The 25,104-nt window shown below is 44.7% G+C and overlaps 6 protein-coding genes across 6 annotated transcripts; 2 read left to right on the top strand and 4 right to left on the bottom strand.

Moving 5' to 3' along the window:
- Positions 1 to 7,295: 7,295 nt before the first annotated feature.
- BJY04DRAFT_206685 (SCF ubiquitin ligase complex subunit HRT1) lies at positions 7,296 to 7,827 on the top strand (the record flags this gene model as incomplete). Its single annotated transcript, XM_073713751.1, has 4 exons — positions 7,296 to 7,397; positions 7,467 to 7,545; positions 7,605 to 7,675; positions 7,729 to 7,827. The coding sequence occupies 4 exons, from the start codon at positions 7,296 to 7,298 to the stop codon at positions 7,825 to 7,827; spliced, it is 351 nt and encodes a 116-aa protein (XP_073572907.1).
- Positions 7,828 to 8,666: 839 nt separating this feature from the next.
- Positions 8,667 to 10,380, bottom strand: BJY04DRAFT_185784 (homoserine kinase). Its single transcript, XM_073710810.1, has 4 exons — positions 9,773 to 10,380; positions 9,424 to 9,722; positions 8,818 to 9,366; positions 8,667 to 8,759 (listed from the first exon to the last, which is right to left on the bottom strand). Exons 1-3 carry the CDS (start codon positions 10,197 to 10,199, stop codon positions 9,025 to 9,027), a joined length of 1,068 nt encoding a protein of 355 aa, XP_073572906.1. The 5' UTR covers positions 10,200 to 10,380; the 3' UTR covers positions 8,667 to 8,759; positions 8,818 to 9,024.
- A 1,478-nt stretch (positions 10,381 to 11,858) lies between these two features.
- On the top strand, positions 11,859 to 16,323 carry BJY04DRAFT_206683 (magnesium transporter CorA family protein; the record flags this gene model as incomplete). The annotated part of the gene is made up of 4 exons (XM_073713750.1): positions 11,859 to 13,246; positions 13,301 to 13,874; positions 14,430 to 15,642; positions 15,695 to 16,323. The coding sequence occupies 4 exons, from the start codon at positions 11,859 to 11,861 to the stop codon at positions 16,321 to 16,323; spliced, it is 3,804 nt and encodes a 1,267-aa protein (XP_073572905.1).
- A 429-nt stretch (positions 16,324 to 16,752) lies between these two features.
- Positions 16,753 to 18,281, bottom strand: BJY04DRAFT_33241 (splicing factor ESS-2 family protein; the record flags this gene model as incomplete). The annotated part of the gene is made up of 1 exon (XM_073720151.1): positions 16,753 to 18,281. Exon 1 carries the CDS (start codon positions 18,165 to 18,167, stop codon positions 16,755 to 16,757), a length of 1,413 nt encoding a protein of 470 aa, XP_073572904.1. The 5' UTR covers positions 18,168 to 18,281.
- A 111-nt stretch (positions 18,282 to 18,392) lies between these two features.
- On the bottom strand, positions 18,393 to 21,668 carry BJY04DRAFT_33232 (uncharacterized protein). The gene is made up of 2 exons (XM_073720150.1): positions 20,981 to 21,668; positions 18,393 to 20,875 (listed from the first exon to the last, which is right to left on the bottom strand). The coding sequence occupies exons 1-2, from the start codon at positions 21,459 to 21,461 to the stop codon at positions 18,921 to 18,923; spliced, it is 2,436 nt and encodes an 811-aa protein (XP_073572903.1). The 5' UTR covers positions 21,462 to 21,668; the 3' UTR covers positions 18,393 to 18,920.
- A 1,837-nt stretch (positions 21,669 to 23,505) lies between these two features.
- BJY04DRAFT_185772 (uncharacterized protein) lies at positions 23,506 to 24,004 on the bottom strand. The gene has a single exon (XM_073710809.1). It carries the CDS (start codon positions 23,977 to 23,979, stop codon positions 23,776 to 23,778), a length of 204 nt encoding a protein of 67 aa, XP_073572902.1. The 5' UTR covers positions 23,980 to 24,004; the 3' UTR covers positions 23,506 to 23,775.
- Between the last annotated feature and the right edge of the window lie 1,100 nt (positions 24,005 to 25,104).

The following is a 25,104-nucleotide window of genomic DNA, read 5'->3' as shown; positions in this document are numbered from 1 at the left end:
GCAAGGCCAAGTATCCTACATGTAGAATACCTGTAGAGTAGTTTGTACAAGTATATTACTATTTTAAAGGTAACTCTAAGATAATAATTTATAATTAATCACGAAGAACAAGTAAGACTAGATATAGTAGTAATAAGCGTCCTTAAATATCCTTCACTAGTATACTATTCCGGCATACCATCCCTATAGTCTTTAATCGGGTACCTAGGTACTATCCTGGTATACTATTCCCTTAGTCCTTTGCTATAGTATACGCACGTGATTTCCTTCATGGGCGTCTCGCTGGGTGGTCTCTATTATATAATAGTTAGTATCCGTCCGTGCCTGTTAGTATTGCTAGGTCTGTCCTAATACTAAAGGTAGTTAATATATCGAAGGCCCGAATATTATAACAGCGTAACCTTCCGTGGCCGATAATATTTCCTCCTCGATAATAGTATCCTAGGATACTATTATCTCGCCGCAATGTTACTGGCCCGTATCATTCTGCCGTGCAGACCGCCTGGCTGGGTTCTTAACACAAAGTATCATTCCCGCGAACCTCTCCAAGTTCTCGATAGTTTCCCATGTGTTTTTAGTATGTGGTTTTCCTTTTTATTTAATAAGATAGTAGTTGCGGTTGCGTATTAACTTTCGTCCTAATATAGATTCAGCTTCTCTAGTATTTTTATTTTCGACTTTTATATCTATTAGGAGTCTGGCGTTTTCTAGTACTAGTTCAAGTAATAAGATATAAAATACTAGGTGAATTTTTATATTTAGCGGTAGTTCCAATTTGAAATTTACTTATCCTCTTTTTTCTTTAATTTTAAATAGTCTAATTTTCGTGTAGTTAAGTTTTTTGTTTAGTTATCTAGTTTTGATATTATATTGAAGGAGGTAAACTCTCCCCCCCTTTTTAAAGTTAGGTCCCTTTTAATACTTTTTATTATAGTAAACTACTATTTATAAGTTCACGAATTTGATATCTCTAATAAGTTCTTAGTATATTTTTTTAAGTTTATCTGCTATTAGGTCTGCTTCTTCCGTAATTATTATTTTATTAAGCGGGTCTCCTAGTATTCTAGTATAGTATCTGTTGCACGTATAGAACAGGCTTGTCTGTGTTATTTTATTAAGGCTATTATTATATGCTAATTAGGTGATAGGTAGGAGATCTACCTAATTATCCTGTGGGTAGTTAATATAACATCTCAGGTATTATTTAAGAGTCTGGTTTATTTTTTTTATTTATCTATTAGTTTGCGGGTAGTAAGTTATTAATAGCTTGTGCTTAGTTCTAATTTAATCTATAAATAATTATTATAGGTTAGAGGTAAATAAGGTTCCTTTATTAGTTATAATCTTTTCTAGAAATCTATAGTGTGCGAAGATATTATTAAGTATGGTTATCACGAACTCCTTTGCATCTGCGTCTCCTTTAACTAGGATTATATATATATATTTTATAAGTTAGTCTACTATAACAAGTATCAAGTTATAGCCCCTTAAGTTAGGTAGTTTTATAATATAATTTATTATAACTTATTCTTATAGTCTAGTTAGTATCTCTGCCGCTTGCAGGTTTTTGTAAGGTTTATATCTGCTATTCTTAGTTTGATTATAGATATTATATTCTTTAATATACTTGGTGACTTTCTTTCTTATCCCTAGGAAGTAGTAGTGTCTGCTAATAAGTTTAATAGTTTGTTCGACCCCTTAATATCCCCTTATTTACTTGTTATAGTATTTCTTAATAACTTTTTAGACAAGTTTCTTTAGTATATAGACTAATCTATGCATGTAGGCGTATTTTTTTTTATCTAAGCTAATATTTGCTCCTTCTAGTAAGTTTTCTAAGATATCTTAGATTACCTTGTCGTCCTTTGTTTCCTATTAAATCTTTATTATAAGTTCCAAGGGTTCCTCTTTAATAGTTGCTGCGAGTACTTTTTTATTATACCCTATAGTTCTGTCTGGATTCTTTTTTAACATTACTAGGTATGCGTTCCTTTTAACTTCTTTGTAATCTAGTCTTTTACTAAGTGCGTCTACATGTCTGTTCTTAGTTCCCTTGTAGTATACTATCGCGAAGTCGTACTAAGATAGTACTTCCACGTATCTGGCTTGTCTTCTTATTAACTCTTTAGTTATTGTGAAGTAAGTTAGGTTCTTATAATCTAATTTCATAATAATAGTATGTTTTGCTCCCTTTAAGTATACTCTCTATTATTTAAATACTATTATTATAGCCAGCAATTCTTTGTCATAGATATTATAGTTTAATTCTACTAGTATTATTTTTCTAGAATAGAAAGTAACAGGTCTAGTTTTCTTATTAGCTCCTTGCTGTATTATTTTAGCTCTAATAGCGTAGTCTAAGATATTAGTTTTAACTATTATTACAAGTTTTAGGTTATATTATCATAGTATAAGTACTAATATGATCCTTTCCTTAATTTTATTAAATATCTTTTCTTGTTCTCCTGTCCACTTAAATAGTATATCTTTTTTTATTAATTTAAAGAGTAGTATTATAAGCTTAGTATAACCTTAGATAAATTATTAGTAATAATTAATTAGTCCTGTAAATTATTATAGTTCTTTTATATTTCTTAGCGCGGGCCATTCGCGTATTATTTTAACTTTAGTTTCTTTTATATGTATTCTATCTGTAGACACCTAGTACCCTAGAAATTTGGTTTCTTTAACATGAAATTTATATTTCTTGAGTTTACACTATAATTCTGCTTTTCTTAGTCTTCTCAGGATCTTTCTAACGTGTTTGACGTGTTTTTCCTTATCTTATAAGAATATAATAATATTATTAAGGTAGGCGATGACAAACTCGTCTGTTAGCTTATTATCCTCCTTTTTTTCTTTTTTCTCTTTAAGTACTTTATTAATAAGTCTTTGGAACAAGGCTGGTGCGTTAGTTAATCTAAATAGCATGACTAGGTATTTATAATATCTAAATTATATTCTAAATACTGTCTTTTATTCCTCTCCTTCTTTAATCCTTATACAGTAGTATGCGTCTGTAATATCAAGCTTCGTGAATATTTTTACTCCGCGTAGTTTATCTTAGATATCTTAGATTAGAGGTAACAGGTATCAATCCTTAACTATAATATTATTTAATAGTTTATAATCTACGCATAGGTGGAGTTCACCTCCTTTCTTTAGTATAAATAGGATATTATATCCTGCAGGTGACTTTGATAGTCGAATATTACTTTTATAAAGTTAATCTTTAATATATACTTTAAGCGCGTCGAGCTCCTTTCCCAATATCTAGTATAGTTTCTTGTACGTAGGCTCCTTGCCTTCCAGAAATAGTATTATATAGTCGTGCTTTCCGTGCTTTAGCAATTCAGGGGTTTCGGGTTGTTAAAATACGTCCTTGAATTCCTTATATTCCTGCGGTATGTTCAGCTTTGCTGCCGTATTTTTTTAGATTAGTCCTAAGCTTTCTGCTGAGGTAACGCTTTCCCGATTAAGCACTTCCCACTCTTCTTCTTAATTATTAAGGTTATAGAGGTCCTGATTTTCTAGCCTCTACTTAAGATACTGTTATCCTAGGCCCTTAATATATGCTTTTTTATTCTCGGGTGCCTATCCTAGAATCTCTTCGAGCCACGCCCTTTCTAATAGTCTTGTTATTACTACTATAACTTGTATTACTAGGCTGCCTTGCCAGTCTTCTAGATTACTATTATTTCTAGGTCTTAACCTCCTTATAAGTTGCTTGGCTTCACGCGGTGCCGTCACGTGCCGTGCAGTTCTAGGCCTTAGTATAAAACCTCTTATTAGGCTTTACTTCTTTCTAATACACAGGTTTCCTATTTTCTAATTAATTATTAGGTTATAATCCCTGAGTTATAGGATTTCTAATACTATATTATACTATCCTACAGGGAATACGTTAAAACTTAGTTTAAGGTAATATCCCTTAACAACCACTAGTAACAGTTCTGTTTTGAACTTTATAACGCGAGGTCCTAAACTCTTGCTACTTAGTCTAGTAATCTATTTAGCTACTACTTTCTTAACCTTTTTAATACTAATCTACTTAAGGAATTTAGGTTTTATAAAGTTTCCTGTTACTCTAGAGTTAACTAGTACTTTAACTAGTTATCCGTGTATAGTTACTTTTATTATTAGGTGCACTCCTTATTACGTTCCTGCAAGGTACTTTAGTTCCCAAGTAGGATTATATAGATTTATTAGTTTTCAGGGATAGTATCCTATAAACTTCCTGTTCTCGTACGTTTAATAAAGGTCTTCGTAGTATCCTGTCTAATATAGTTATTTATATTCTAGGTATTTCTAGTATCCTAAGCATAAATACTTATCTTCTTTATATAAGCATAATTTACTTGTGCCAATAATTCTTAGTCTTATGGGTTTATATATTAATATTTATTTAATTAGTCGGTGGATTTTATATTTATTATTATAATATATTATCCACGACTCTATATAGTGTCGAGGGTATTTAGCGTAGTACTTGTATTTATACTATTATATATTATAATATTTATACTATTTTCCTTAGTTTTTATAAAGAAAGACTCTAACTAGTGCCTAATAGTAGTCTATCCTGCTTCAGTCACAGATTAGGCAATATTTTAGATATCCTCCACATATCTTAGTATGTTTGTTTTATATATTAGTAAGTTTATCCTAGTATAACAGGTTAATATATAGGCACTCTTATATAGCTTTTTAGAGTTCTAAGTTTATTATTTTTAGGTATTTTTTAATAAGCATGCAAATTATATCTTATGTCTATAGTATCTTATCACGGGCATCTTCTTCTGTGGGGTACTTGTTACTTTTAAGATCTTTTTTTAGGGTTTCCGGGATCTTACTAAGTTCTTCCTTATTAGGATTAAGGCTATTTAACTAAGTCCCGTATACTTTATTAAGTAAATTAATTTATTAAGGCACTATAGCCTGCTAATTACCGTGCATCCTTGCTTGAACTAGCTTATATTAATAGATTTTATCAGACTTATCCGTCCGTGTACTCTCTATGCTTAGGGCTTCGCTTCTAAGTATATTAGTTATCTCTTATACAACGTCCTGTGTTTATACTAGATAATCAGGCTCTTCCTAGCTGCTCTAGAATTTATTACTATTTTCTAACTAGCTATTATTAACATAGTGCTAGGCAGCTATTTCCTAGTCTTTATTTATTATTATTATAACTTGTTTATCTTATAGCCCTTACTATAAGGCACTAAGGGATTTTATAATAGTTGCTTGCAGCTACTTTCCTTTATATTCTTTATTACTATAATAGGTCTTCCCTCTCTGTTAGTAGTCTTTCGAATAATAACCTAATTTACCGCAAGAGAAGCATAATTTCTCCTTTAGGCGCTATTCTCTCTTGCCTCTCAAGAGTATTATATCAAGTTCTATTAGTTAAGATTTATAAGGGTTATAATAGGTCTAAACCCTCCTACCCTTATTAGATCTATAGTTTTGTTGGCTTTAATTATTAAGGTTCCAGTTTACTATCCCCCGGATATATCTTATTCCTTGTTAATATAAGTTAAACGTTCGTGGTGGTTAATAGTCGTGGTATCCTTGCTTCCTAGCTCTTAAGTCCCTGAGCTAGTTATTAATTTATACTACTTGTTTAATGGCTTCCTCCATAGTTTTAGGTTATTTTATAGTAACTATTTTTTTTATAATCTCCTACTTAAGTCTATCTTTAAACTAGCTAATAAACGCTTTATCATCCTACTAGATACAGGATTATAGTTATGCGAATTAGGAAGTATATATAAATATATCACTTGTTTACTTAAGTTGCTTAATTTCTTGCTTAGTATTTCTAGCCGTGTTAATATCTCCGAAAACTTTCTTAAGGTATTTCTTAAAGATACTATAGTTTTTAAAGATTTCCTTAGTATTGTCCGCCATTCTAGTATTATTATTTTCGTTATTATTATTAGGAATCACTCCTCCATACTCTAGGTATTCTTTTAAGAAAGGTTTGAACTACTTATAAGCTGCTCTTTTAAGGCAGGTAGATACGTATATAACCTTGCTTATATTATTAACGAACTTGGTCTAATTAACATGGATATAAGTATCTAGCTAAGTAATAAAGTATCGCAGCTTAGATTAAGTTCCTTTAAATAGTTCGGGTAGTCTGACTTTAATTACTTTACCCTAAACCTAAACTTCTAAAAGCGCGATTTGTTCCTAGAGTTAAGACAGCATCTCTATAAAGTTAATCCCCTTATTAATAACCTGGCTGTTAGTGCTGCTTGCTGGAGTAGTAGGTACTATTATTATTTAATAGTTGCTCTAACTATATTCTGTAATATTAATTAGTTTTTAAATTAATCTAAGACTTTACTCGTGCTGACTAGTAATTAATATATCACGTGACTATCCTGCTATACTAGTAAGATAGTTACTAACTATAGGTTCTTATACGAGCCCCGAAGCTAGTTTAGTATTTTAGATTAATATAAACTAGATACTTAACCTAGACCAGGTTATTACTCTATATATATAGATTTTAGTATTAATAAGACGTGATAATATACAGCTAACTAAAGGTATTTATTATATAGTAAGACTTGGTAATAGAATTTACTAATAAGCTTGTAGTTAAAGGTACGGCTACTTATTACACGCATGTAGTAGCTATAAAATAATTTTAATAAGTAGTCTAGTAAAGGTTTACTCTATAATAACAAACTAATATTAATCGCGAAGAACTAAGAAGTAAACTAAGTATATATATAAGAATAAGCGTTTTTATATCCTCTTATTAGCTACCAGTAGCTATAGTAGTTATAATTACTATTTAATAGCTAAGCTATTATTCTAGTAACTAGGCTACTAATTCCCTTAGCTAGTTACTATTATATAATCTGGTTTAAGTAGTTAGTTTCTGCCTGTAGTATTATACTATCTTGCGCCCGATTAGTTCGTGATTGATTGGTTATGAGTGTTTCTTAGCGAACAGAGGCTAGCGTCGTAACACGAGTCACGCGCTTGCAAACAAGACAAACCTCAGCCAGAAGGTAAGCAGGTACCTAGCACATCTATCAGGAGCCTAATGTTCTCCGTAGCTTTGCTTGCTTCCATAACATCGTTGATCTTCTTGAAAGTACTCCATTTCTCTGGCTTTGTTCCTGTTCATACATGAGCTGACGCCCATAAGCAGTTCTCATCATCCACCCACCGCACCTGTCTGAACCACGCATCCCCAAGCTACGTAATCCGCCTCGTTCTGCCCCTCGTTCTCCGCCTCAAGGTCCCCGGTATCAGCAAGCCCTGTGTTCAAAATGGCCGACGTGGAAATGAAAGAGGCTTCGTCCTCTAAGTCGAAGGCTGCGTCGAAGGCCGAAGGAGCTAGCGATGGCAGGAAGAAGTTCGAAGTTAAGAAGGTACGTCTACACCGGCATACTTCAAGATAACATAGAATGTCCACAGACTAATTTGAGGGCTCCCTTTAGTGGAACGCCGTTGCCCTGTGGGCATGGGACATTGTTGTCGATAATTGTGCCATTTGTCGCAACCACATTATGGACCTATGTATGTCGTCGCTATGCTTAACTGCTGCTCACCTCGCGGAGCTAACATCCATTTTATAGGCATCGAATGTCAAGCAAACCAAGGCTCATCCACAACGGAGGAGTGCACTGTCGCATGGGGAATATGTAATGTACGTGCAATCAACATGGTCTTCGTTGAGAACGCATACTGACACTGCACTAGCACGCATTCCACTTCCACTGCATCTCCCGGTGGCTGAAGACCCGTCAGGTGTGCCCACTCGATAACAAGGACTGGGAATTCCAGAAGTACGGAAGGTGATTGCATGTACTGGAGGATAAGAGACGAAACTTTCTGATGAGGGACTGAAGGTTCTGGGGCGGCGTTTACGGTCATCGCTTTTTAGTTCCACGTGGTGTATTTCGCACATTTCCAGCTCATGACTTATGGACATGTAAACCACAGCGAAAAAGCATTGCTATTTCATGAATAAAACAGACTCCCCTGTGCACCTCAGGCGACCTTCAATCCATCTACCACGAGCCTTGCTCCACTAGCACCCCCCGACAACGGAACCAGCCATTTCTGGGGATGTTGATTGTACCAGGGCCACGGGGGGATAACAATGATTGCGGTGATCAGCGTGCCAACTAAACCGGACCAGAGCGTCAGGTAGATATCCTGGAATATGTACCCGGCAACTGAAGCAACCACCTAATGGTTGATCGGAGTCAGCAAGGGCGTCTTCTGGGAGTATGGGATTGAGCGGCTCGAACACACCCCCGATATTATCAAAAGCGTCGTAGATAGGGCCTCGGTGATTCGTTGTCCATGGAAATCCTACTCAAGGAGAAGTGGCCAGGTTAGTGCTGGGTAGGCGCGATGCTCATTGGAGAAGGGAGATGCAGCATACTACTTGGCCTTCGAAAGCATCCTGGATGGGAGCTAGGATATCATCCATTTTAGGAGAGTTGTCTTCAGTCGGTGGAAGGACCGTGTCTGGAAGCTTGAGGGTATAATAGTCATGGGCCTCAGATATGGCTTATTCTTGGGGCCAGATAACTGGTAGCTTTATCAGCAGTCCAAGTATGTTGCCTGAGGCATGAATATTTATCGCCTTGATATTTATGCCGGTCATAACTTTGTACGGAGTCCACCATAATCTAGTTAATACGTGTTGCCGAGGTAGTACCTATGCTTGAGGAAAGCTTCCTATCTCTGTTTTCAATAATCTCCACTGCGTCTTGCTGCAGTAAGTAGCTATTCTGCCAAGGTCGAAGCCATAGTTAAAGCATTATTAAACAGTCTAGGATATTCGCGAGCCATGATGGTCAGGCACTCGTTGATGCCATATGTGAGCTGAATGCATGTCCGAAATTCATGTCCAGATTCCAATCTATCTTGCGGGTGTCTACTGAGCTTGTGAGAATGTTTGATGGCTTTATATGGGTATATTTATCCTCGTTCTTCCATGGCTTCGAGGATCAACCGCACCGCAAAAAATCAATGTCTGCGGGTTCAGTAATGCACTGTGGTTCCATCCTGGGCGGGTTCCAGCAATTTCCACTGGCAAGAGATGTTCTGCGAAGTGAAGCGAGCGATGATAAGTTCTGCAATCTCGGAGAACCTATCCGTGGCCAGGGCCAAAATAGTCGGCCCAGCCCCTGATAGGCAAATACCAAGTAGGCCAGGTTGCGTGCTCGGTGTCATTGAGCGGAGGATTTCTGTGAGTCCGGGAATAAGTGTTTGACGGTAAGGTTGATGCACCTTGTCTTGCATAGCAAGATATATCATGTCCGGATCAGGGGGAGAAGAGCCTAAGGCAGCTGGAAGCAGGGCCGCACGTTGCAAATTGAACACCTGGGAGAGTTAGATGTCCATCTTGACAGAGAAAAATGCATGAGGAACTTAACGTACCACATCGGCCCGTGAATAGCTTGTTGGTAGGACATTGCGGGCATTTGCAGTAGGCACTACAAAGTCGGGAATGATAGCAATTGCCTTAATCTCCTTCGCCCAATGGAACTTCCTGTAATGGCCGATTCCGAGGGGTGGCTCAGGTGGTTGCCGCCCAGTATCTATTCCACCAGCCGGGGCGGGAAGTACCTCACTGAGAGGGATTTCCTTGCGAGCTACATCTTCCGGCTTCAGCTCGTTTAGGTAGGTTCCAACGAAACCTCCGAATAAGGACGCAGCGACGTTGTCTGGATGGCGCTCTTTTAATAAATTAGCGAGCTGGAATGCCTCTCCCTGAGGTCCAACTTACCAATCATCAAGCAATAATCCAGTAGCCGATCCTTGCTCAAGCCCAGTTGACCGACTTCATTTCCCAGCATTACACCCGCTACCACGGCAGTTCCTGACGACCCTAAACCTCGACCCAGCGGAATGGGGTTTACGATATGGACTCGAGTCTCAAGAGGGAATGCCCTTTGGTCATGGCATCTAAGTACGTATAAGGCTACACGAGTGATCAGGTTGACCTCTGGGTCCAGACTGATCTTTTCGGAACTGTTGCTCTGGTCGTCATATGTGATGGCACAGTTGAGCGGCTGTTCGGAAGAGGTCTTGGAAGCATCGACAGTCACCTGCAGCTCCAGGTAGAGGGATAAAGCGAGACCGATGACATCGAATCCGGGACCGATATTGGCAGATGAGCAAGGGGTCCGAATGACGAACGATTTTGAAGACATTGCGGGGAAAATTGCCTGAGTCGGAGGGGTAGGAGGGCGGACGGTGCGTGATGCAGTAAAGCTCAGCGGAAGGAAGTTGTCAATTGCACTGCAGTATTCAAGGGTGGTAACATTCGCAGCAAAGCTTCGTCTTCTACCCTTTCTCAAGCAAATGGGCGTGGCGGCCGGTGAACAATGTTTGATAGACTAAATAGTGAGCTATGACTACTGCTGGACTTGGCGCACCGAAAGTATTCAAAAAACTTCGGTTCCAGGCCGACTTCGGGGCCGTCTGTTGGCACTGGGCAGGTGCCAGGACTGTGGACATGGTTAACTTCCGTCGTACTCGGAGTCGGGACCTCAGGTTTGTTTCTTTTGCCCCTATCAGACCCGGAGAAAATCAGTCTGCCCACTACTACTGGGTCACTAGTCACTACTATCCATATCCTGGTGGCCTGGACGGATGTCTCCGCTGTTCCGTAGAGGACGAGATGACAATGATAGGGTATACATGGATATACTATAGATTGAGAGACACTGTTTCTTTCAGACCAGTTTCATTCCGGGTCCCAACCGAGTTTCAGTTGAAAAAAATGATTAAAAGGAATAGTCGCAGCCCCTGCCAGACTGACAATTCAACAATGATGTTTGTTTCGACTGCTTTCGGCCGTCTCGGATGCGCACTGATCTGAGTTGGGCTGGCCTTTTTTTTTTGACACACTAGCTCACACTCTAACATGAAGTCTTTCATTTTTATCCCTCAATGCGGAAATCTCTGCTCTCTGACTCGCCCTCTTTTTCTGCCATCTTCCACCCACTGTTCTCACCATCTCTCCTCGTCCTCATTTAATGAGACTTGATCTCTCTTGAGTCTCACCTTCAACTTCATTACTCCAGGACAACTCTCTGAGGTGCACCCTTGGAGTCCAATTTGTTACTTTCAGTTTCCAGCCAGTGTGGTTCGTGGCAAATTGTCTTCGTCTGTTCTACACTCCATATTTGCTGTACTCTGCAGTAACCGCAGGTGCCCTTCTTACTGTTAATATATTCAGCTGAAGGCTCGACACCGACCCCCTATCCCCTATCCCCTACTCTCGAGAGAGCGAACTTGACAACTCGTTTTTTTTTTTCTTTTTGAATTCTCAGTTGCGGGTGACCTCCGTTCTCCCTCGATCATTTCGAGCTACCGAAGCCCGATCGTTACGTCAAGGATAGTACACTGCGGTAAAAACTTGTCGCAGAACTTGCATCGAGGCGTTTTCCCATCAAAACACCCTTCCCATTGCAACCACGGAGCGCCAGCGCTTCTTTTCGCCTTACTCAGTCAAGTTGGCGGGCCTTCGCTACTCTCAGTCCTCTTTCTTGCATCCTCTCCTGGGCCCCAAATTCAGGGTCTTTTGCGGGGGAGACACTAGGCCTCCCTAACTAGGCCATACGCGACAACTTCGAATCTGGCACACGGACGCACATCGGTAATGCCAGGCCCTTGCGAGGGGTCTGGCTGATGGATGGAGGAGCAACTACTCAGGGATTAGTTTACTCCTTGTTCCTTCTATGATTGGATACTGCACAGATACTTGTGACTCTCCACGATATTGAGGCTCTGTGGTTATTTGCGCAAGCAGCAACAGCTTTCTACTTAACCAATCACTTTTCAAACCGGCAAAAGCTCCCGCAAAAATGTCCGAGTCGGCAAGGTCCGAGAAGTACATGGATCTAACCAGGTTCAGCACGCCGGTACCTGAACTGGATGATCATCGGTTTCATCTTGATAATCAGCCTCGCATCGATGCGGCCCCGGATGCGACGTTGAGCCGCCAGAATACCGCCCAGCAAGCGATGAATGAGGCGCCGCAGCGCCCCGACCTTCTTCACATACAAGATGTGTACAGAGACTCAGGGCCGTTCTCACGAGACTTTGAACAAGTGATAATGGACGATGATCGGTCTGTCAATGATCTCAATGCGATGGGACGTCGCTTCTCCGCCGATCCTACCGGAAATGCTCGTCATGGTCGGGCAATTAGCCGGACACATCAAGACGTTGGAAACAGGTCGCGGGAGAGTTCTGTCTCCGCTAGGTCTTCGTCGCCGCCTAATTCCGTCGACGCATTTGCTGACCCTCGTCGCCGCGAGCGTGCAAACACCCTTGAGAGTCACGCCGCGCCAGACTTAGAAGCTATTCTTCAACGCACTGTTTCTGGCGGTACGAGACGACCTACCTTCAGCAATGCCAGTGTCATCCGCCCGCAGCCAGGTGACATACAATTGGACTCTACAGAGGACACATGTGTCCCTTTCGAGGAACCTGGAAGGATTCCAGTCATAGATTATGAAGAACTGGAGGAATTTGTAGCCTTGAACCAGAAGGTGAAACCTTTAGTCGGCGGGCGAAAACAGAGTCTGGGTTCCCAGAACAGGTACTCACGCGTTTTCCACGACCTTCGGCCCGGTGTTGACAAGCCTCTTGAAGTCGAAGAAAAGCAGTCAAGCCCTGAACACTCATCGGATGACCTTGTTCTGCCCAAGTTCAATGAAAAGATATTTGATCAAACGAACGAGAAGGGATTGTTAGACAAGCTGAAGAACGAAAATGAGCCAACTCGGTTTGGCTTCTTCTCTTCTGAATCTCAGAGTACTGTTCACGCAGCGGAGCTTGGAGATCTTATTCTACCTGGAGACACCTTCAGGGACCTCTTTCAACTAGGCCCAGACGGCGGTGTCTGGTGGTTGGATGTCCTTAACCCAACGGAGGCTGAAGTTAGTGCTCTATCAAGAGCATTCTCCATTCACCCTTTGACAACGGAAGATATCCTCACCCAGGAATCGCGTGAAAAAGTTGAACTTTTCAAGCAGTATTACTTTGTTTGTTTCCGGACATTTTATCAACTCGACAAAACGAGCGAGCATTTTATGGAGCCAGTGAACTTTTACATGGTTGTTTTCCGCGATGGTGTTTTATCGTTCTCATTTACTGAGAACCCCCATCCAGCAAATGTCAGGAGGCGAATTGGTAAGCTCCGTGATTATGTGTCGCTCAGTAGCGATTGGATATGCTATGCTATGATGTAAGTTCTCTCTGTTTTCGATGACAAACATCGTGATGTTAACTTTTATTGTAGTGACGACATCGTGGATAGCTTTGGCCCTGCGATTCGGGAAATTGAAGTCGAGACCGAAGCGATCGAAGATCTTGTTTTCATCGCTCGTATGGACGACTTTGAATCGTTTTTACCTCGAATTGGCAATCTCCGCAAGAAGGTTATGAGCTTGATGCGCCTGCTTGGAGGGAAGGCCGATGTCATTCGCGGTTTTTCGAAGCGCTGCAATGAGCAATATTCGGTCACACCGCGTGGCGACATTGGACTGTACTTGGGTGATATTCAGGATCACGTCGTGACCATGATGTCTAACCTGGCGCATTTCGAAAAGATGCTCAGCCGATCGCACACCAATTATCTTGCACAGTTGAACGTGACAAATCTTGTGCTAGGGAACCATGCCAACAAAGTGTTGAGCAAGGTAACACTCATTGCTACTATACTGGTTCCGATGAATCTCATTTGCGGTCTGTTCGGGATGAATGTTCACGTACCAGGTGAGGGTGTACCAGGTTACGGATGGTTCTTTGGCATTGTTGGAGTGCTTGCTGCTGTTGTCGTGATCAGTGGCTTGGCTGCTCGGTTCTATAAGCTTGTGTAAGACAGGCTGAGCTCATGTGCGGCTTGTTCCTTGGTATATAAAATCAGTTCTTTTGTTTATAATCTAGTTTCCAAATGATCATGAGATTTCAATTCATCGTATCTACTCATACCTGCAAATTGTTTCTTGGCAGTATTCTCGACACCAGACATTCCAAGACGGAGTACTCCGTTCGTACTCCCGGTCTATATTTAGGGTGGAACCTGCCAAGACGTGGCGGTGCGCACTACGTACAAGCCTATCAGCATTCAGTAATGCTATAATGTGGCTCTGTGGCATCGCAGGAGCAGGTTATCTCCAGCCAGCCCAGGCAGAGAAGAATACTGTATTGAGACAGCTTGACTTTTTCCAATCGAGTCTTGTGAAGTTTGAAGAGTAGTATGAGGACGCCTCCTCCTTTCTACAGAACTGGATTCCCATGATATCACTGCGCGGCTGCATCGGATACCTATAGTTACCTAATGAAGCCACCTCCTTGAGTCTAGCGTATGACTCGGTCTCGCTCTCCTCAACTTCCGCCATCACCACTCGGCCGCTCCGCCGTGGGAGGTTTTTGCTATCATCCTTCAGCAATCTGATGATACTTTGATGTTTCCGATGGCCTTGGCCTGGCGCGGACCATCGGAATCTCCTATGCGAAGGGAAATCTCAGGCCGAGGGCATTTTTTCGGCGCGACAGTGTCCCTCACCATCCTCCTCGCCGTACACGCCTTGATTAGTCCTACATTAGCCACCGTCAACAACTTTGCAACCCATGGCCGTTTAATCGCCCAAGATGATACGCCTTCTGAGTTTCCGTATCTCAGCTCTTTCAACGGTTTGATTATAGAGGACGAGGAAGATGAAACTGGACAAGCACGCGGTTTGGATCTCGTCAGGCGAGCTCCAGATCAAGCTTATGCTCTTCAGAACAATCGCTATGAGACGAGGGAGATCTTGATGGGTGAAATTCAATATTTTTCATTTTCACAGAGTTTCGCGGCGAATAATAGTTTCGCCAACGCTACCAATAATCGAAGCAATAACACTTCTAAACGCGCTGCCACCACCGTCTACCTCTCCCTCACCATCTGCTCGAAACCCATTCTCAACGAATCAATTCCGGACAACTCACGCAAACTACCCCAACTCACAGCCTATGTCTCGACTTCAACCTCTCTTCAGGACCCAGGTCCCCACCAGAGCAACGCAGATCAAACGCTTTACCACTCTGACGAGGGGTACATGAGCGCGGTTGTGTCTACGGAGTCTGATGTGTACATTGGTCTAGTAGCTCCTAAAGACGAAGCTTTCTCGGGCTCGTATTCATATCAGATGGCAGCTTCGACGGTTGATTTCTTCCATGCTGTGGATGACCAGGACACTTTGATGTCGTTTGTTGATTCGGGCTCGCAAACAGCTCTTCTTGTTACTAACAGCAGCCCTACCAATGAAAACCTCAACGAGGAACAGCTGAATTTTCGGGAAAATAGCACAGGGGTGTATACCATCTTCATTAACAACGCGAATAGTACTGCTATATCCGGCATGTCACGGTCATACTGCGCGCTCGAGCAGCATTCACAAGCTAGCAAGGGCCACAATGTTCAAGCAAGCATGTCTACCCGTAAGGGAGTTCAAGAGCAATTTTACGTTACCGGCCTCAACCGCAGCTCTGCATATTTTGGTGTTCTAGCAAGTGGGAATTCGACCGGTTTTGAGAATGGTATTGTGGGTGGCGGAGGAAGAGTTTGGAAGCCCGAGAAATTCATCACTAAAGCAGGTAACCGGCTGTTCACTTGCCTCCTAGATATACCCACGACTAATTACTTTAGATGGCAACTGTGATCTCATTTACGACTTGGACTTTTGCTCTGAGGTTGCCTACGCGGTCCCTTCGAACCCATCAATGAACATGTCTGAAATCCGTACCAAATACGACAACTACGCAGCAGGCCTTTATGAGAACTTCAGCTACTCCCTCCAACAAGTCCAATGTAACACATCCAACGAAACCATCTTCTCCATGGCCGTCAACTGCGATGACTGCGCCTCCGCCTACAGGTCCTGGCTATGTGCTGTCACCATTCCGAAGTGCGACGACTACTCCAGCACCACCAACTCCTCTGCCGTCATGATCCGCAACGCCGCTCAACCTTTTCCCAATGGCACAGAAATCAATAATAAAACCTTACTTGACAACCCGCTCACGAACCGCCCAAGGAACACTGGTCTCATAGATGAAGAAATCAACCCAGGTCCTTACAAAGAGGTCCTCCCGAATTTTGAAGTCTGCCACAACCTCCTCCGCAAGTGCCCCATGACACTGGGCTTCGCCTGTCCAAAGGGTAAATGGCTAGCTTATTCATATGATACCAGCGCGGGCTCGAAGCTCCGGTTGCCAGATTCGTTCGGGAAGATTATGATGACGCCTATTGTTGTTACTCTTTTATTCTCGTTCTAGCGATACATTCACCCCATCTTTACCTCTTATACCCTCACACGCTGTGTATTGCTGCCTTTGTTCTCTTTCAGGGGTCAGGGTCAGTCTTCTGGTGTATTTTTTTGTAGCTTTCTCCTGAGATGTTTAGACTTGAACATCAATGAACCAGATAGTCCTCCTTTCTATGCTTCTTTAGCATTGAAGTTATAGGTTATATATGTTTTTTTTTATAGAAATGGTAGGAATTTAGAAGGTAGATATCTTTCATAAGAGGTATAGTGTGGCCACTGACAAATGTGGTGTTATAATTCCCCATCATGGTATCATCAGGTCAATCGATCGAATAGATAACAAGCAAACCACTTTGCTCCTTGGCGCCTCTCTAATACAAATGATTCTAAAATTTCAGGCTCAAAGCATCGTCACGTAAACAAATTAATAGAAGGAAGAAATTATCTCTGTTTCCTCAGCGTAGGAGTCCACAAATCTTTCAAGCCCGAAGCTGCCGACGAAGACGTCCCCCGCCCTGGCGTCCTCTCTACCCTAGACAACAGTCTCTGCGCGGCCGGCGTAAGCGCCTTATTCGCTCCCCCGGAGCCCGGCGTCGCCGAGACAGGCGTGCGCAGCCCAAAGTCCAGCCTTGGACTGCTTGCGAAGCGCGGCGCGTTGCCCGAAAGCGGCACCTTAATGGACTGAAAGACCTTCTCGGCCCGTTTTGCGCGGGCCACGCGGTCCACCATGCGGTGGTGGAGATCTTCGCGGCGGCGGTTCTCTTTGATCTGGAATGGATTTGGGGTGGCCTCGCTGGGGCCTAGAATATCAAGGTCGTTGTGGTAACCCGAATCGGATTTTTGAGGCTGAGTGTCAGGTTCGACTTCATCAACGAATGCGTAGCCGTTGACACGTGGGGTTTCGCCTCCGGTGTAACCTGCTTCTGTTTCTGTTTGGCGCGGCCGGCCAGCGATGGCGTCCTGGATGGCGGATATTGATGGCGAGAGTGGCGGGGCGTTGCTGGGTTCTGAGACACTCTGTTCTGGAAGTCTGGTATTATGATATACGACTCGCTTTGCGCCGGCGCGGGAGGCAGCTTCGGCTTTCTGTTGGATGGTCTCGTGCGAATCCTCGATGGATGAAGGTAGGAACATCAGCGAGTTCTGTGCTTCTGGTTTCCATCCATCCGGTTTTGCAGGCCGGGCGTCTAGATCTGTCTTAATAGCCAACTGTTTTTGCTGATCCAGGCTTCCACCCTGAGCTTCAATGCGTTTGGTCTCACGCTGATGATGAGCGATCTGTCGTGCGGTAGGAATCTTATTCCCACTCCAGAGCCAAGCATATTTCTCTCGACGCGTTGAATTCTGCTTATCCAACAATTTGTTGAAAGACTCATTATCCTCGCTGGTATATTTCGCCTGAAAGTCTAAGAGCCCTATCTTTGAAACGTCCGGCGCAGGGTCCTTCTTTGTGGTATCTGTAGCCGCTGTTGTCGCGGAAACTGTAGACATGGGTGTATCGCCGCCCCAGCTTGCTGGTGTGTCCCCCAATGCACCGGTAGCTTTCGGTGTCGCGCCCTCGAAGTCGAGTCGTGGTCGAGACCGTTCAGGAGTCATCATTAGATCTGTGAGCTTCTTTTTTGAACTAATGATCCATTCTTTGTCTTTCGAGTCCAGCGCATCGAGGTATTCCTGCTTCACTTGTGATTCTAATAGACCCGGGAAGTAGTCCCGGGCGATAATATGTGATAGAGCGTTTGTGTATACATCTTCGTCGAGGACGGTGGCGGGGCGTTTGATGCGCTTGGGTGGAGGGGGAGGCGGCATTAAGCTCGTCTCACTGTCACGCTTGACAACCGCCTGGAGGGACGACATATTGGCTTTGAGAGTTTCAAATAAGCATAAGCCAAAAGATGAGCGTTCTTAAGGAATGATGAAAAGAGTGAGCATTTTAAGAGAATCGAGAGAAGGCATTCGTTGAGGGGTGGTCTACAGAAACGAAGTCGCGAAACAATGATTGAAACCGGCAGAATACTCAAGGCGGTTGGTATATACAGGCGGTGAGCTTTCAGCTATGACATAACGCCGTGGTTGACCCCTTTCGAACAAGACAAAGATAAATAATATTGGGCCCTTGTGTTGCATTATTTGATTCTGGGGTTATTTCTCCAGATCGTTGAATAATAATGAGAGCAGTGAACTGACTCTCCCGTTGAATCTATTGTATAATGTAACATACCCAGACGTCGACCAACAACGCTGACGGTGAACAAGACAGACCAAAAAGAAACCCAGATTATTGATGTGAATGCGTCCCAATACAGCCCTCTTTTTCCGGTCCTTCCATGCCCATGAATAATGACCTAGTAGTACCCTTGATGTTTTGACCCTTCTGGAATAATCCGCTGAGAAATGCTAGGATGAATGCAAACAAAGAAAGTTGTCCGTTAACGATCGCAAGAAATGAATAGTGTCAGAAGGAAATCATCGCAGAAGATTGTGTGTGATGCAAGCCAGTATAGGAGTTCATAAAGTCGTTGAAAAGGTCGACAATTGATGCTGGAGACGCAAGGTCTCCGATCCTCATAGACCGATGAGAGGAGGCGAATGTGAAGCCCGACGAGGTGACTAGTTTGCGGGCGTGGAGAGAGGTGGAGTTGGGAAGAGGGAGTAAGAAGTTGTGCGACCTTTTTTGCGTTGCGCGCTCTTTGCGGGAAGCTCCGGCTTGATGGCCTTCGGAGCAGTTTCCACGTCGGATGTGGATTTGGCGCGATCATGAGCAGGGACGCCCATCAGCTTGGTCGAGTCGCTGCTGTCGTTGCCATCCGGGCGGGACATGATCTGAGTCTCGATCTCCCGTGCCAGACTTTTGGTTTGCCGGTGATGGGACGAATGTGATGAGGAGTTCTGGCGCACAAGGCCAGGTTGGTCTCCAGGCAGCATTAGGTCCGACACAGAAAAGTCGCGGCTGCTTGCAAGGCTATGAACTAAGTCCGGCACGCTCGTAGTCGAGACCGAAGACCGATGCTTACGCACGATCGAGGCAGCGCGGGACAAAATGAGGCTCTCTTGCGAATTATATTTGCTGATTGGAGAAAAGCTGCTTCGAGGAGAAACGGAGTGCTCTATAGCCTGGAATCCGTTTTGTGAGCAAAAAGAGAAGTGCTTGTCTGATTCTCCATCGGCCGCCAGGTAATCCTCGTACAGACAATCCGGGGAGATATGTTTGCCCAGAGCTCCCGACAAAGCAGAAGAACTAACATGTTGGAAAAAACCTCCGTCCTTCTGAGTACCCAGTTCATTATCGTACCCGGCACTCAATGGAGTTATGGCTGAGCGTGAGCTCGGGGCTGAACGTGAGCTCGGGGCTGAACGTGAGGAGCTAAGATCCAACTCAGGAGTCGACAAAACCGAGGTACTTAAGAGCCCTGAGTTTATTGAGGCCACCGAAGGTAGTGCTGGCATGGTAGCCGGGTCGGAGGCAGTGATAGTGACCTCGCCGTCTTCTCTGCGGGACTCATCTATCGAACTTCGCGCCCAGTCAAAGTCCGAATTAGACTCAGCTGCGTGTTCGTAGCAGTAGTCAATATCATCATCCCAAGACTCATATATGGTCTCATTGATAGTTTTTTGGCGGACCGAAGATTTCCTTTGCAGTGTCGACTGAGCACCTCGATCATCAGTGGGCATTGTGTTGCGATCAGATCGGTATTGGGGAAGGGTGGGTGACCCCAAGGCCTCGGTGAATTTCTTCGAGAGCTCCCTCGCCACCTGGATGGACAAGCGAGATTTCGGAGCGACAGTGGTGCTGTGCAGGGTTCCGATGGGATGGGGAGATGCTGGACTCTCTGAAATCGCTGGCGGCTGAGATTGAGGGCTGTCATGCCAATGAGTTGCTTCATCCTCTTCAGGAACATCTTCCAAATCCGAAGTAGGACTTGTCAAGGCTGATGCCGTTCTGGCATCCACAATCTCAACAGCCGCACCGGTAGTGATAGCATGACCGAAGCTAGAGTCAACCATGCCCTCCATGTTGAGGCTTACAGGGGAGGAGCCGCGAATCAGGTCATCCTCTGTGGAGTAGACGTTTTCCGGATATGTTTGCTGGGTGTTGAAGCCTAGAATCTCATCGATAACCCGAGGCGAAGGCTCTGGGATTTCAGGAGACGATGCTAAACGTGGTGAAGAGGCGCGCGGTGAAGAGGAAATTGATTCAACGCGAGGATATCTTGAGACGGGACGCGAGAAATTCTCATATATTCGAGACTCCCGCAGAGGCCGCTCTTGTGGGCTGGTAGATGTCGCGCCCGGGAAGCGCGGTGGGCTGGCGGGGAATTGGCGCGCATTGTCGTGTTCTACCACGCCATGAGTAAGATCCTCTGCGGAAGGGCTTCGTAGATGGAGGTCTTCCGCTCGAATGCCTATCAAATTGGAGACGGGCTTCTGGGAAGCTCGAATGGCGGAGAATTCGGTCACCAAGTCATTTTCACGGGTTCTTCCCAGTGCCTGAAATTGGGCTGGACTTGTGTGAGTTAGATGGTGAAAATCAAATGGGTCTGAGATCATTCGCTTCATATGCTCGTCTACAGGTATCAATTGAGCGCGGGTCAGCCATTATAACTTCGCCAGGACAGAGTACGGTGGTTTCTCTCCGAGAGCTTTGCTAGGTGTGGTAAAAGGGCACTTACGGGCATCATTTGGCCGTGATTTGGTGTTACGACCAAAGAGGGGCTTGTCGCGCTCCGATTCATCTTCTTCCTCCAGAGCACCGGCGATATTGATCTTACTCCCTTGACGGCGCAGTATCCTGCTTCCACGTAAGAGGAGAGACTTGGTTACACTCTCATGTCGGTCGTGGCGCACACCCGCTGCCGAGGGCGTGCGATCCTCCAGACCTAAGGGCAAGGCTGTGGTCTCGTTGGCCGTCATGGAGGAGGTGGGTGAACGGCGAGAGGAGATAGAGGGAGAAGTAGAGGTGGTGGTATTGCTCCGGGAACGACCACTGAAGACAGACAACCTCTTAGGGCTCTGGGCATGTGTAGACGACCTTGAGCGCATATGAGCGGAGTAGTCGGCGGATTCACTGTTGGACGCTCCGGTGGATGGACGATCGAGATCCTGCGCCATTGGGCGAGAGGCTGAAACAGCGAAGGGAGGGCTCAATGGCATGGTGGAACAAGGCTAATATCACACAGCACACACGCTGTTAAAATGGGCCGGAAAAATCAGAGAACCTTTTCGAGAGTCGATGAACCTTGGTAAGAAGAGAGTCGACTAGAAAAGTGACTGTTACGCCTTCAATGTGTTTGACCGGGCTCTGGCATGGGGCATGGTAGGAGTTGGTTGATGACTGAGACAATGGGATTGTCGCGGTGCAACTATGTTTATAGAGGAAAGGCAGAAGACTCAGAGGGAAGGTAAAGAGAGCCTGAGAGCAGGAAGAGAGAAGAAGATCAATTGAAGTCAAATGAAGGAATGGAACGGCGATTGTCACAGACACCAGACTCAGAGAGCGTGGAAGCGGAAGTCTGGATCAGAACAATTGGAAATTGGTGGAGGGAGCACACTAGTAGCCTCCGCAGGGTCAGCGATGAGACGGGACTACACGATGGTCGATGTATGGACTATAAAGACCGGGTTCTGAGGAAGGAGTGAATATAATGAGCGCGACAAAGGTCAGAATGAAGCGATCCAAAGAGTGATTGATCGGGTTGATTGTGGATGGGAAAAGGAGAGGAATGGGGGGGAAAAAGTGGGATAGCCCGTGTTGAAGAGCAACAAGAGTCGCGATGGTCAACTCAGGTTGTTAAGTGAGGGAATATCCGTGCTAATAATTGCTGGGAGCCCAGTAGAGCGAATAAAAATAAATACAAATTAGAATAAAATATTAAATAATATAATCCTGAGCCTTTTCCCCTGCTGAACTAATGCATGATGTGCGTAAGTATTCCAGCTATATGGGGTTTGGAGCACAGCACCGCTTGGTATCTACTCCAGTCTCCAGCCTCCAGCCCGCGCTCATGGTCTTTCAGTCCCTCACAGCAGCCCTTCGACTCCTGGGAGAAGTACGCTTGAGGTCCCTTCATATACTTGAATCCCATGTGAATCGCATTTCGCACCCTGGTCGACGCCACAGACACAGATCCCGTTGATTTGCCATGGCAAGGGGACAGCTGTGCATCGTAGGTAGGGAGACACGCGACGGCACCCTCTCGTGCATTATTGGCACGGACATCGGTATACTATTCTCGCGATGTTCCGTGGTACAGACTCGCTACCTCGTAGTGTGTGTCCCCTGGGCCCTGTCGATGTTGAAAGAACCAGAGTCGGAGTGCCCCGTCGACTTCAGCCGTCGATCGGATCCTACCTATCTATCGAGATAACCGCGTACCATGCAGCTTAGGCCGTCGTTCTACGGGTGCTCAGAAAAAAAGTAAAGAAAGCATCTGGGATCAATTGGCAACTGCCATCAACGAGGGACGGCAGGGATGTGACATGAGACTCCCGCCCCAGCCTTAGCCCCCAGGCTACGATGGCTAGTCGCTCCTGGCTGGGGCTGCGGGCTCAGGGCTGGGAAGAGTCGCCGCTGCATCAACGCTTAGTCTTTTGGGTTTGGGGGCTTGCCCGGCTTGGAGAGTCGACAACCCTTGCAAGTTGCACGGCGGTTCTGAAGCTGGGAATTATGAGTTTTGAGGGCCTGACGATCATCGCATTCCAGACTCGTTTCGCATCCCACACGCGGGACTGAGTTCGGTAGGTATCAGCAGTGGGTTCTTGTGTGCTCTCCGAAAGCAGAATAGATGATCCATGCTCCATCCAGATTCATGTCGCGGAAATTAGAGCCCGAGCTAAGCACGATGCATCGAATATCCATGGAAGAGATTGGCTGTGCGACTATCCCCTCTCGTGGGATAATATATTATAATATATCTGGAGATCTGAGAGAAGTTAGTCCAGAAACTCCGTGGGAACGCCTCCTCCTACTGTCAAACCATTACCCCTCCTTTATCTAAGACTGTTGAGCATTGAGCCATGGCTGCTGCTAAGCTTCTACCCCATCTCAGGAAAAACAGCCATCCGAGGAAGAAGCCCGAGAGAGCCCGAGGGTCCACGGCAAAGATATGGAAGGAAAAAAAAAAACCCAGAGAACTACTCCGTACTGAACACTGGAACAGAGCCGGAGGATGTCAAATGAAAGTCAATTCAGGCACTTCTTGGTCCTCATTCGCTTCCACCAGAAGAGTTCAACGTCCCCCCCACTTAGAGTTGGCCTATTGGTGGTCGCCCAGTGACAAGACGCTCTTCGAGCGGTTTGAAAATCCTGCGGTTTCTGGCTGTCGGAGAGTAGTATCGGTAGCGTGTTCTGGTCTGCCCTCTTTGTTTACTGAGATGGGCATGTCGATGAGATCCATATCCATAGTTCAGTCCTGACAGTTGTCCTCTCTCGGTCATGATCGACTACATCAGTACATCTGAACCTTTTTTAGCCTTGGAGCCTCCGAGGGCTTGAAGACTTCCATGGGAACAATAAAATTGCTGGGACGATCTCTATTCGAGAGTGTGCAAGAGCAGCATCGCGTTCAGCCTCGGATCGGAAAGCAGCATGTGTACCGGCAGTTTGCGACAGAACAACAACAGCAACAACAATAATATAATAATACAACCAACATCCTGGAATCAGACACATGCGGACGGACCCAACGCAGGATGACGCAGGACGACGCAGCACCACGAGGCATGAGCAGAGCAGTGCAGCTCTCCGTTCGGTCCAGGGCTTGGTCGATCACACCGCCAGGCGAGGATCAAATCAGTATCTGTACTGTACGTACCTGCAGCAGCTGTCTGCCCATTATTGTTACGAGATCTATCACCTCGTGCTCACATTCCGTGCTCACTTGCTTTTTTTTTTTTTACCATGCGGATGACGGCTGACCAGTCTCTCGGGTCGCTCAATTCTCAAACTATTGACAGGTTATTCCATACAAAGTAATGAATTTATTCACGCCCAATGCAAGGCTGTAAATGCTAGGCTGAGAGACTGAGAGTTCTGTTGAGTCGCCGGCCGAGATTTATGACTCGCGATCAAAATTCCCTCGTTGATCCACTTAAGTTTCAGTTGTCTTCTCCATCGCGATGGGTCTGACTAGGAGTCTGGACAAACATCTAGCCTTTGATTAGAACAGCTATTTTGGGTCTTTGTGTTGCCTGAGCCTCGCCTACATTGTAACTTGAGGCTTCTTTAACCTACCATAGACTGATAATCAACAATACCGCGCGTTGTTCCGACATTACAGATCTACAGACGCGCGTGTCCAACCACTTCGACAGGCTAGATACTAATTACGAAATTTTTCTTTCCTGGCTGCTGGTATCAGTAGTACATACCTGATATAGATAGTCAGACAAGGATGGCAGTGGTAGAACTCTCCGTCTCTTCCCCAGCTTTCACAGGTCTCCGGTGCTGTGAGTCGTGAGTCGTGAGTCGTGACAGGGGTTGATAGTTGATACAGTCCGTTGTCCAAGGGATCGGCTTAAAGGGACAGACGCTTTGAAAAGGGGCTCGCCGCGGCGTTCCATGTTCCAACCTTTGTCTTCGTCCATGGAAATGCCATTGCCTGCAGTCAGTCAGTCAGTCGTACCTACTCCATAACTAGCCGAAGGAGTTACTCCAGTCAGGAATCCTTTGAAGTTTGAGTTGACCCGACAATCATCCGACCTTGGGAGTCTGGCTGAAAACCACACCAGCGTCTCAGATTCGAACCTTAACAGCGCCTTCGCCCGTTGGTTCGTTCTTGACTTCTACTCCTGAACT

This window comes from Aspergillus karnatakaensis (assembly GCF_047715665.1).
Source record: "Aspergillus karnatakaensis strain CBS 102800 unplaced genomic scaffold BJY04scaffold_16, whole genome shotgun sequence".
NCBI classification, from domain to species: Eukaryota; Fungi; Ascomycota; class Eurotiomycetes; order Eurotiales; family Aspergillaceae; genus Aspergillus; species Aspergillus karnatakaensis.
The sequence above is the reverse complement of the archived record's forward strand: the minus strand, read 5'-3'. Positions and strand labels throughout refer to the sequence as shown.